General features: G+C 39.3%; 1 protein-coding gene across 4 annotated transcripts in view; it reads left to right on the forward strand.

Moving 5' to 3' along the window:
* LOC306868469 (tight junction protein 1-like) overlaps positions 1 to 12,662 on the forward strand; it is a 62,820-nt gene that overhangs the window by 42,780 nt on the left and 7,378 nt on the right. For 3 of the 4 annotated variants that reach the window (XM_079414650.1, XM_079414649.1, XM_079414651.1), the window contains exons 10-22: positions 178 to 283; positions 377 to 527; positions 2,205 to 2,313; positions 2,599 to 2,818; positions 2,909 to 3,093; positions 3,279 to 3,374; positions 3,461 to 3,543; positions 3,663 to 3,873; positions 4,128 to 4,228; positions 5,154 to 5,507; positions 6,859 to 7,095; positions 10,885 to 11,808; positions 12,190 to 12,281. In XM_079414650.1, the coding sequence (XP_079270776.1) occupies positions 178 to 283; positions 377 to 527; positions 2,205 to 2,313; positions 2,599 to 2,818; positions 2,909 to 3,093; positions 3,279 to 3,374; positions 3,461 to 3,543; positions 3,663 to 3,873; positions 4,128 to 4,228; positions 5,154 to 5,507; positions 6,859 to 7,095; positions 10,885 to 11,808; positions 12,190 to 12,281 (2,869 nt within the window). The remainder of the gene's footprint in view (positions 1 to 177; positions 284 to 376; positions 528 to 2,204; positions 2,314 to 2,598; positions 2,819 to 2,908; positions 3,094 to 3,278; positions 3,375 to 3,460; positions 3,544 to 3,662; positions 3,874 to 4,127; positions 4,229 to 5,153; positions 5,508 to 6,858; positions 7,096 to 10,884; positions 11,809 to 12,189; positions 12,282 to 12,662) is intronic. The other variant, XM_079414652.1, reaches the window with a different exon arrangement.

Here is a 12,662-nt window from a genome sequence, read left to right on the forward strand (position 1 = left end):
TTGTGCTCAGGCGGTGACGAGCAGCGGGAGTTTGTCAGTTGTGACAGTGTCTTCACACCTGCTCCGTCCCGCTGGGCGTCTCTGTGACCTCCCAGAGCGCGACACGCTCCTGTGGTGACATTTTTGTGTGTGCGCATGTACTTTACTGAAATGCACTCTGTGCTTTGATGTCCTCAGAGCCGAAGCCTGTGTACGCTCAACCCGGCCAGCCTGACGTGGACCTACCTGTTAGTCCGGCAGACGCCCCAGTGCCCAGCGTCACGCACGATGATAGCATCTTACGGTGTGCCTCACAGACTTTCCCCAAACTCCGTGTTTTAGAGATATTGAGAATGAAATGTCCTAGATGTCCTTATGTTTGTGTGTCCACCCTCAGGCCGAGCATGAAGCTGGTGAAGTTTAAGAAGGGCGAGAGCGTGGGGTTGAGACTCGCTGGCGGGAATGACGTTGGGATATTTGTGGCGGGAGTTTTGGAGGACAGTCCTGCTGCTAAAGAGGGCCTGGAGGAAGGAGACCAGATTCTCAGGGTGAGACGATCATGTTTTTGATTCAGTGTAACCACTTCACTGATTAATTAATGCAACTTCTGTCTAAAAGCTGTTTATATAGGCAGCTGCCTGTAAAGGGCACTTTGACAGCGATGGATTCATCAGGTTGCTGTACATTTGGTTGCTAGCAATCCACCAATCAGAGCAGTCAGTGTTACTGTGGAAGCCAGAGCTCTGGCCAAAGAACTCAAGTGACCACATACTCCCATGAAGCATTGCAGTTTCACTCTTAAATAGCTTATATATTTGTATATAAATGAATGTTTAGTAATAAACTTCAGATATTTGTATGATTCATGGTCAGTAGTGTAATTCTGAGCTTCTGTGTATTCCAGTGGTTATGTAGTCTGTTTACCGATTAAAAATATTTTTTTTGCTTCAGATGTTGCGTTGATTCAACTTGGACCTGTTTAGTTTGATTTACGGCTCCTTGCTAGTTTTTTGTTTTAATGCTTAAAATAAATAGAATTCTGGAACCATTGTTATAATAGCTAGTCTTTATAATAATATACATATTTGCAATATGCACAAAAATATATTAAAATACACAATAATATTTGCTTAAATTTAGCCTTGCCTGAACCAGAGTATTTTTGTATTGTTTATTTTTGTTTTTATTTTAATTTCAGTGGAAGTTTTAGTATTTTTGTTGTACGTTTTGACATTTTTATTAGTGTTTTTTTTAATAATTCTATTTAGTTCTTATTAATGTTTATTTCAGTTTTAGCTTAGTTATTTTAGTTAAGTTAAACTAGCAATTAGCTGAATAGAATTTTTTCATATTTTATTTTGGTTAATGTTTACTGCAATCAACAATTTTTTATGGTTTCCATTTTTAGTTATAATAACTCTGGGCTGATCTCTCGATTTTCTGTAGATACATTTTTAATAAATTACATTTATTTATAATGTACACTCCTTTCGACAGTTTTTGCCAACAAGGTACCTAATAAGGCAGCATAATTTGCCCATTATTTGGAACAGGTCAGGCAGCCCAGATATGCCTAAAAATGTTGCTTAGGTAGGCAGCTTGATGTTTTCATGCTAATTGTGTGAGTGTGTGTGTGTGTGTGTGTGTGTGTGTGTGTGTGTGTGTGTGTGTGTGTGTGAATGGGCATTTCCTGTCTGATGTTGATACCTGCTTGGTTTATGCTCAAGTCATTTAATCTCTTATAGTTTCTCAGCAGTTGAGCCTGAAGATGTTTGTGGTGGCGTTTAGCTCTTGTGATGAATAACTTGAGTGGGACTCTTAAAGACCTGTGGGTGAAGGGAGATTTGGTGTCCCGGCTTTTATAACCTTCTTTTTACGGGCTCTTTAATGGCAGTCCTAGTTTTATGGTGGTTCGCACTTCCAAAATGTCCCTCTCGTGCTGTATAGATGCCGTTAAACCTCAGTGTGTGTGAAGATGCTTGCCTTCTCTCAGGATGGTTTCCCTGGTGACGTTGATTTCCATCTCCTTTCTCTTTCTCTTCGTCTCTGGGTTTTTCCAACATATCTATTCTTTATTCAGAACATTTGTCACCTTGCCTGTCTTACAGACCTCACCACACAGTCACACTTTTTCACAAACCTGTCTTGAAACTTTCCTCTCATTCGTTAGACCCCTTTAGAGAGGAGTTTTTGTTCTAAATTGGTTTTCTTTAAACCCTTCCCAGGTGAACAATGTGGATTTTGCAAACATCATCCGCGAGGAGGCAGTGCTGTTTCTGCTGGACCTGCCCAAAGGAGAGGAGGTCACCATCCTGGCCCAGAAAAAGAAAGATGGTGAGGATGAATGATATGTCAGCTGTTAAAAGGACATTCTGTGTAGGGATAGGATCTTGCACAACATTATATAATGAAAGTTAAAAAATTAAGTATAGCCTGATTTGCCGTTTCAACGAGCTGGTTTCCGCTGGTCAGACTGATCTGGTTCTTAATGGTTTTAAAGGAATTTTGGACACTTGTCAGACTGTCTGATAAACTAAACCAGATAAGACCGGCAAAACTGTGTCAAGATTTTTATCAGAACCGCAAAATAATAATGCCGTAAATCTCTTTGCTTCCCAGTGTACCGGCGCATTGTAGAGTCCGACGTAGGTGACTCGTTCTACATCAGGACCCATTTTGAGTACGAGAAGGAGTCGCCCTACGGCCTGAGCTTCAATAAGGGGGAGGTCTTCAGGGTGGTTGACACCCTTTACAATGGCAAACTGGGCTCTTGGCTTGCCATCCGCATCGGCAAGAACCACCAGGAGGTAGAACGGGGCATCATCCCCAACAAGAATAGGTATAGAAGCCATCTGTACTAGTTTGCATTGAGTCGTGTGTTTAATATGTAGAGTTTGAAGTTTGAACTGTTGTTTTATGTTCTCTGCAGGGCTGAGCAGTTATCGAGTGTCCAATACACTCTCCCAAAGACTCCAGGAGGGGATCGGGCCGATTTCTGGAGGTTCAGAGGCCTCCGTAGCTCCAAACGCAACCTGAGGAAGAGTAGAGAGGACCTTTCTGCTCAACCCGTCCAAACAAAGTTTCCCGCTTATGAAAGAGTGGTGCTTCGAGAAGGTAGGCTGTTTATAAACCTGCTTTTAGTTGCTATGGTCATTTCAGGTTTGAGCATCTATTTTAAGCTTAGCTAATCATTTTCAGATTGTCTGTGGATGTTTGCAGGAAATAATCTGATAGACTTGCATTGAAGGAGAATGTTTTGTGGATATCTACTTAACCTGTTGTTTCTCCTGCTTAAAAAGCTGGTTTCTTGAGGCCCGTGGTCATTTTTGGGCCTATTGCGGATGTTGCAAGAGAGAAACTGTCCAGAGAGGAGCCTGACCACTTTGACCTTGCAAGTAAGTTCTGCATATTTTTTTCAGAGATTTCTCAGAGCTTTTCTTATATTAAGAAGGTATAAAACGTCTTTTTCTCCTTCCCTCAGAGAGTGAACCCAGAGATGCAGGCACAGACCAGCGCAGCTCTGGAATCATCCGTCTCCATACCATTAAACAGATCATTGACCGAGTGAGTATGGACTCGGATAATTTAGTTAACTGCCATTCCATCTGCTCAGCTCGTGAGTGTAGTCTCACAGACCCTGCAAAGACCCGGCTGGTGTTTCATGATTCTGTTTGTGCTGCTAGGACAAGCATGCCGTGCTGGACATCACCCCCAACGCGGTAGATCGTCTGAATTACGCTCAGTGGTACCCCATTGTGGTGTTCCTGAATCCCGACAGCAAGCAGGGTGTCAAGAACATGAGGACCAGGCTCTGTGCCGAATCCAGGAAGAGCGCCCGAAAGCTGTATGAGCGTGCTCTCAAACTGAGAAAGAACAACCATCACCTCTTCACCAGTGAGTAGACCTAAACATCAAAATAATATCATTAGTCTCATGCTGTGACAAAACCGTGTTAGACTTTCTTTAGTCCGTGGAACACAAAAGGAGCAATTTTGAAACATATCCTGGACAATCTAGTCCATATAATGAATGAGAACATTTGCAAGCTACAAAAGTACCATAAAGGTTGTTTTAAATGCAAGTTCCACTTGTGGTGTATTTGTAGTTAAGTAAATTAACTACAAATTAATTTCCCTTCTTCCTTTTAGCCACCATCAACTTGAACAACATGAACGACGGGTGGTATGGCGCTTTGAAAGAGACCATCCAGCAGCAGCAGAACCAGTTGGTCTGGGTCTCAGAGGGCAAGGTGAGCTTCACTAGTTTTGTGCCTCTATCCAAATGTTTCTTATTTGTCTAGAGCCCCACCCCCCATTTATGAGTCAACACAACACTGCTCTCTGGATTACTTGATTCTGATTGGTCAGTCATGGTCATTCTGTGGTCAAATATTTTGCTATAGTTACAATGTAATTGAATAAATAATATTATATACCTGTAATTAGTGGTTGAACTATATAATGCCAAGGCGATATATATCGACCGATACTTAATTTTTTTATTTTTTCATTTTATTTATGGGCATCGGCCTTTAATTTTTTCTTTTTGATGTTGGAAGCAGGACTTTTCTTTTGACAACACTAACACTGCCAATGCCTCAATAAAAAATAATTGTAACTGTAATTGTAATTAGTGGTTGACCTATATATCAACAAGGCTGTTTGAAATTTTATAATTATCGGCATTGGATGACCAGTGTTTTATCAGTGTTTATTTATGTTTGGCAGAGTTGTCAGATGAATTTGGCTTTCTATTATTAATAAACTGTATAACTGAATAAATAATAATTGTATAACCATAGTTAAAATTGAAAAACTGAATTAATCTGAATATAATTCTGCCGATATATATCTGATACAATAAAAAAAGTCAGCTGAAAACCGATATCGCACAAATATATTGTGTATCCCTAAAACAGTTTCTGCTTAACTACATTTCTTCTGTTAATTCATTGATTTGGTTAGTACCCATGTAAAACATTCCATTTGTTTACTATATTGAAAAAACTAATTTTTAAGAGCAAAAAAGCAGAGCTATTTCTGCTTTTACACGGTTACAGTCCAAGCCTTTGATATGCATTAGTTTCCACTCTCACCCATCCATAATTTCATATCCACTGCTGTGGGTCATCAAACTCATCCTAACCATCCCTCCCTCCCCCTCTCCACATGCAGGCAGATGGCGCTCCTGACGATGACCTTGACATCCACGATGACCGCCTCTCCTACCTCTCGGCACCGGGCAGCGAGTACAGCATGTACAGCACCGACAGCCGCCACACTTCCGACTACGAGGACACCGATACGGAGGGCGGGGCCTACACCGACCAGGAGCTGGATGAGACCATGAACGATGAGGTGGGCCTGCCCAGCGAGCCTGCCATCACACGCTCTTCCGAACCTGTCCGAGAGGACCCGCCGGTGATCCAGGATGCAGCTGGGTACCCGAGCTACCAGCATGCTGTGCCGCAACCGGAGCCGGTTAACCGCATCGACCCGGCCGGGTTTAAGATGGCAGCGCCTCAGCAGGTACAGAATATGAGTACCATTATGTGTGTGTGTTGGTTACTTTTACTGTTCATTTCACTGGAACTTCTGTAAAGTTTTATGTTGGTCATTTTTGCTATGCAGAGCTTTTTGAACTCTGACTTTTAAAAAATGAATATGCTTGTGTTATAATTTAATGAAGTATTTCTATAAAAGATGCTCAGGCACTTAATTAAAAAAATTCTAATTATAACCTATTGACATACTGGCCAGAAAATTAATAAGATGGAACCTGACAAGATAGAAATAAGAATCTAAAGTTAGCCATTATTTAGTGAGGAGAGTTAGCGTACATAAGGGTGTCAGCTTGGTAGGTTTTTATTTATTTTATTGTTTTCTATCTATCTATCATTATTTTTTATATAAGGGTGCTAGGTAGCTTGGTAGTTTTTTAAATTTTTATTTTATTTTAAATATTATACAAATTTTCATTTTATCACGCAAGATGTAATGATTCAAGTCAGACAGACCAATTAATATCATTAAAAAAATCACTAAATTATATAAAATATGTCGTTAATGCTTGCTGATGTTTGTGCAGATGTTACTTCCTGGAGGATAATGACATTAAGGAATTGGCTTTTGTTAGTTAAAGGGATAAAGTTAGTATTTAGGGCTTTGTTAGTTAAGATAAACCGAAGATTGACAGGATGAAAGGTAAACTTGAGGACACAGGGAAAAATTGTTAAACTCCTAACCAATTAAACCAGTAATATAAAAAATATATGTGTATATGTGTGTGTATATATACACACAGTTTAATATTTCTTAAAATAAACCCCTGTGGTTTTGAAATTGAGTGCATTTACATGTATAATAAATTCTGATAACTGTCAGTTCAATTTATGAACCAGACAACAAAACATTAAAAAAAAAATTATTTAACATGACATTTTAAGTTTTTCTGGTGATTCTTACTAATTTGGTTTCAATCTTTTCGAGTTTAATATATTATCTGATAAAATAACAAATATATCAGAATGTGAAAATGTACTGCATAGTAGAATTTACCGTATAAATCAACAAAAAACCTTTTTCCTTCCTTTGGCACATTATCTGAAATGTAAACCGTTATTTCCTGCTTTAATAACATCTTAAACTGCATATGCAGCAGGACTGGACCACTACCTAGTTTCTGCTTCCTGTAAAGCTAAAGACACTATTTTATTCAAATGCACACTTAAGTTTGTATGAGCAGGTGATATTCTTTACCAGACAAACTCTTATTCAGCTTTCAGTAGCTACCAGTTAACCTGGTTAAGGATGATTTGGTGGTCGTAGCTGCTAGTTGTAGCTGGTACTGTCTGTAACCTCTTTGCCCCGTACTCCACAGCAAGCAGAGGCCGCTCTGGCCTCGCCACCCCCTCCCTCTGCAGCGGCAGCAGCACCCCCTGCTGTCCAACCCACCTCGCCACTAGCGGGTACGAACCCAGAGGAGCCGTCTGGCACCCCTCAGGCCGACTCCCTTAACAGCCCCGTCCCCGTTCCCGACCCCCAGCCCGAACCTGAGCTCGCTCAGCCCCCAACACACGACCCCCACCAGTTGCTTCCTCCTGGCCCAGATCCAAAGGTACCAGCACCACCGGAAGCTGTACCCGCTTCCGGCCCGTTTCGGCCCGGTTCAGCCCAGCTCTCTCTTTCTCAACCTTGCCTGTGTCTATCACTCTTTTCTTTGACTCCTCCCACTCCACTGTCTGCATGAATGCTCCGCCCACCCCACACGTGTGCTGCGTGTGTTCCTCTGACACTACGGCAGAGACTGTGTAACTGGTACACATGCACCACAGGAGGACGAGGGCCCGTTGCATAAGTAGAAGTGCAGTCTCCTCACATGTTGCCTCGTACTTCCTCTTGCATGGCTCCTAATTTATGACCTTTCTTTCAGCTTGTTCTGTCTGTAGTAGGGCTGGGCGATATACTGCATAGTCATGAATGTGACAGCGAATGTGACAACTTTCCGAATGTGTGACTATTTTAATGCACTTTTTATTTGGCTGATATATTTACATATTTTTTTTCCTTGCAATTCTGAGTTTATATCTCACAATTTGCACTTTTTTCCCTGTAAATCTGCTTTTATATCTTGCAGTTGTGAGTTTGTATTTCTTTCGCAATATATAAAATATAAATTCAGAATTGGGAGGAAAAAGTCCAAATTGTGGGCTATAAACTTGAATCTCTCAGAATTGCGAGAAAAAATGTAAACACTAGATATAGGCCTAAATGCAGAATTGTGGGGGGAAGTGTGAGATATAGGCCCTGTTTACACTAGTGTGTTTTCGTTTTAAAACGGCATTTTAAAATGAAAACGATCGTCGTCTACACTGGCGTTTTCACTGCGTTTCAGAAACGATCTCGGTCTACACTACACAACTGAAAACGCATGTCACATGACCATTAATGCAGGTACAACCATAGATATGTATATGTAGATCCCTATTATTTAGATGGCGGATGTGTCTGCGTGCATCTACCCATACATATCCATGGGTACAATAATGAGCATGATGTTATTGTTATACGGTCGTCAAGGATACGCAGAGCGAACGGCATTGTTTTCAAAAGTCTCCGTTTTGCTCTGTTTACACTGAAACACAACCCCGGAGTTTTCAAACTAAAACGGGGTGTGCAGCATATTCAAAAGTCTCCGTTTTCGAGGGTCCAAAACGCTGGAGTTGTGTAAATGACAAGCGTAACCGTAGCAAAAGTTATACGTTTTAAAATGGAAGCGCACAAGTGTGAACACAGCCATAAATTCAGAATTGCGAGAAGAAAGTACACATTGGGAGTTAAAAAAGTTGCAATGACCTTTTTTAATTGTATTTATTCCATGGTGCCAAAAAAAAATTGAATTGCAATATGTAAAAAGTAATCTTTAGAATATATAGAACCAACGTTCGAACTGTAGATATAAATCAGAATTGCAAAAAAAGAATTGCTGAATTAAAATGTCAGTTATTTTTTTATTCCGCAGTACAAACAGGCTTCCATAGAAAAGTCAGAATTTTGTCCACCAAAAAATGTTGTAAACTTTCCATCATTGACACATGAGAGCCATTTAATAGCATTAACAACATTGAAGATTTAAGATAACTAGGTTTTAATTGTGTAATTAAGTTAAGAATTTGAGTCATAAAAATGAATCATTTCCATTAATCAGTACAAACAGTCCACTGTAAGGAGTCAGTTCATAACTGATTCAGTGATTCATTTGTATTATCACTTAATTTTCACATTTTTATAATACATATTTTTTAAAACATTAAAATGCTTTAGTAAAATTATGCATATTAGATCATTAATTTTCTTGTATATGGTTGCATAAACATAATTTTCATTGGAATATTTTCCCCCATATTATTATTTTTTTGTAGTATTTTATTAGTGCAAATAATTCTTCGTTTTATTTATTAAAAAACTGAAACCTTAATTATTTTCACTGCATTTTAGTTCTTGAATTAATCATTTTGAATGTACTATGCTTTTTGATGTAAACAATGGATCCTCAGAGCATATGCATATATATATATATATATATATATATATATATATATATATATATATATATATATTGTGAACAGTGTCATAAGACTGAAAAAAAAAAAAAATGACGGACGGCCGCTAGATGCACTGTAGACGTGCCACTTAATTGCAAACGGACCTTTCCCTGATTTGCAAGAATGGATTTCTGTAGTTGCATGTTCATTTAACCTGCAGACAGTACTTACAGCAATGTAAAAGGAAAACAACTGGACTAATCCTGCATAATGTCTTCATAACCGATGTTTGTTTTCATAGATGAAGACGTTATGTAAGAGCTTCTGTGATTGTTAAGTTGTCCTATAGGAGGCGTTGGACCTTTTACAGCTCTACTGTCTTCAGGCTATACTTTGAAGCTTGAGAAGGAGCCTTTCAAACAATGAATAAGACATCATTAAAGCTCCACTTGGACTATTATAAATTTATTAGATTTTACTAAAGATGAGGAATCAAAGAAGTGTAACCAAGTGGAGGTACTGTACATGTTGAAGGGTTTCTTATCAAACTGTAGAAATGTAGAGCTGAGTAGCAAGTTGGTAAGATGCTTGTTTTATTGCATAATGAATTAATCAATTATTTATGGGGGTTTTTCTGCTCAGGATTGAGTTTAATTTCAGTGCTTGCAAGGCACCACCATATTTATATATCAAACATTCATATAATGCCTTAATTAATAATTGAGCACCAATAATGATCATAATTAAGCATCAAACCAGCATATTAGAATAAGTTCTGAAGGATCATGTGACACTGAAGACTGGAATAATGCTGAAAATTTGCTTTGTATCACAGGAATTAATTACATTTTGAAATGTATTCAAATAGAAAAGATTTTTATTTTGTAATATCACTGTTTTAGTGTATTTATGCTCAAAGAAATCTAGCCATGGTTATCATAAGAGACTTATTTAAAAAAAATTAATTAATAATAAAATTATATATATATACATACATATACATATACACATACACATACATATACATATACACATACATATACATATACATATACATATACACATACATATACATATACATATATACATATACATATATATACACATATATACATATACATATATATACACATATATACATATACATATATATACACATATCTACATATATATACATATATATACACGTATATACATATATACATATATATACACGTATATACATATACATATATATACACATGTATACATATACATATATATACACATGTATACATATATATAGAGTGTATATATATATATATATATATACACATATATATATATATATATATATATAGAGAGAGAGAATTAAATTATATAGAAAATTTGCCATTATTGTTGATGAATTTTATTCATTATAAAATTAAAGTTAAAATGTAAAAACTGAGCTCATTTTAATATTTCTGTCCTTCTAATATAGGTTTTTGTTCTAACCATATGTAATATATGGTTTTATATAACTATTTCTGTTAGAAAAATTGACTGTATTGTCAGCTTATTTCGTTTTCATTGGTTCACGTTGATGAAATATTGTTAATTTCTTGTGGACAGCAACCAAAGCCAAAAACCTGAACTTACCTAAAATCATATATACCTTCTTTTTTTACTGCCTTGCAAGCACTTGTATTTCATGAAGGAAATGGTAATCTAGTACTTAAATATTTCATTACAGCTCATTTGAAATATTTTGCCTGTTTTTTGTTTTACCCTTAAAAGGTTCATTAGTCCTAGCGACTGAGGTTGTTTTGCAAAATTTTCATATCCCGTTTGAGCCTTTTCAGTCAAACCGGCTCTTACAGCTGACGTTTTGTCCCTCACAGATGTATAAAAAGGATCTGTACAGCGTAGATGAGCCGGTGCGAGTGAACCACAGCGTGAAGCCTCCCCCTCCCCAGCAGCAGCAGCAGCCTTTAGGCCCCCCCACCTCGCTCTCCTACAGCCACCAGCCTGTCTATCAGGACCAACAGCCATACCGCCAGTATGAGCACCCGCCTTATGGCTACGACGGTGGCGGCTACGCACAACCAAAGCCTCACAACTACGACCCGCACCTGCACTACGATAACCGTGTGCCTCACTACAACGAGCAGTGGCCCCCTTACGACCAGCAGCAGACTTCACCCCAACCGCCGCCCGCGTCCGGCTACCCTCAGGCCCACCAGCCTCCTCCTCCACTGGGGTACGAACCCCGCTCTCCATACGATGACGGCCCAACCAGGGATTTCAGCCCACCTCAGTCCCAATACGATGGTGTGTCCCCAATGGGTTACGATAACCGCCCGCGGCACGCTAAACCCACTCCTGCGCGCTACGAAGAGCCGCCTCCTCCGCCCCCTCCAGTCTCCTACGACGCCCGCTCGCCCTTCGAGGCCGATCCGCATGGATTCCCAGGAAATGCGCATCGCTCCCCTGATCCGCCCAAGCAGTATTACGGTGACGCTGCAATGAGACCCTCGTACAACCCTGGAGCACCGAACCGAGTGTATAAAGCACCGCCCCACGAGCCCGTAATGAACTCTGAACCTCCCGCTCCGCCTCCCAAACCCGAGGCCGTCTTGTCTCCAGGAGAACCACCTCACCCTGCAGCTCCCAAACCATTGCCGCCTCCCCCCAGGGATGATGACGACAATGAAGACCCTGCCATGAAGCCCCAGTCTGTGCTCAACCGGGTCAAAATGTTCGAGAACAAGCGCTCCGTGTCTGTTGACCGAGCCAAGGATACACCGGAAGTAGCAGGAATTAGGGTGCGTTTCTGTCCCTTTGATATTTAACGTAGAGTTTTCCATTGAGGGCTTTGTTGGTAATAATTTACACATGACTTGACTTAAAGGGATAGTTCCCCCAAAAATGAAAATTCTTTCTTTAATTACTCGCCCTCATGTTGTTCCAAACCCCCGCAAGACCTTCGTCAGAGGGTCAGAGAGCTCTCAGGTTTCATCAAAAATATCTTAATTTGTGTTCCAAAGATGAACGAAGGTCTTACGGGTTTGGAACGAGATGAGGGTGAGTAATTAATGACAGAATTTTCATTTTTGGGTGAACTATCCCTGTAGTGTTGACTTTAGCACAGACAAGAAGGGTTATGTAAATGTGTGTTGACAAAATGGATGCACTTTCTTCTTCAGCCCACAGATCTTCCAAAACCTGTGAGCACACCGGGTCCTGTGCTTAAAGCCAACTCTCTCAGCAACCTGGAGCAGGAGAAACCCTCTTACAGGTACAACCACATACTTACAGTACTGTTCAAAAGTTTGGGGTCTGTCAGATTGTTGAAAATTAAATGTTTTTTAAAACAAAAGTCTCTTATGCTCACCAAGGCTGCATTTAATTGATCAAAAATACAGTAAAAAAAATATTGCAATTTAAAACAACAGTTTTAATTTTAATATATTTTAAAATGTAATTTATTCCTGTGATTTTAAAGCTGAATTTTCAGCATCATTACTCCAGTCTTCAGTGTCACATGATCCTTCAGAAAGCATTCTATTATGCTGATTTGCTGCTCAAGAAACATCTCTTATCATTATCAATGTTGAAAACAGGGTTATTCCAGTTAACTAAGACTTCACCATGAAACCTTTTCATTACTAATAAAATA

The sequence above is a fragment of the Barbus barbus genome (assembly GCF_936440315.1).
Source record: "Barbus barbus genome assembly, chromosome: 50".
NCBI classification, from domain to species: domain Eukaryota; kingdom Metazoa; phylum Chordata; class Actinopteri; order Cypriniformes; family Cyprinidae; genus Barbus; species Barbus barbus.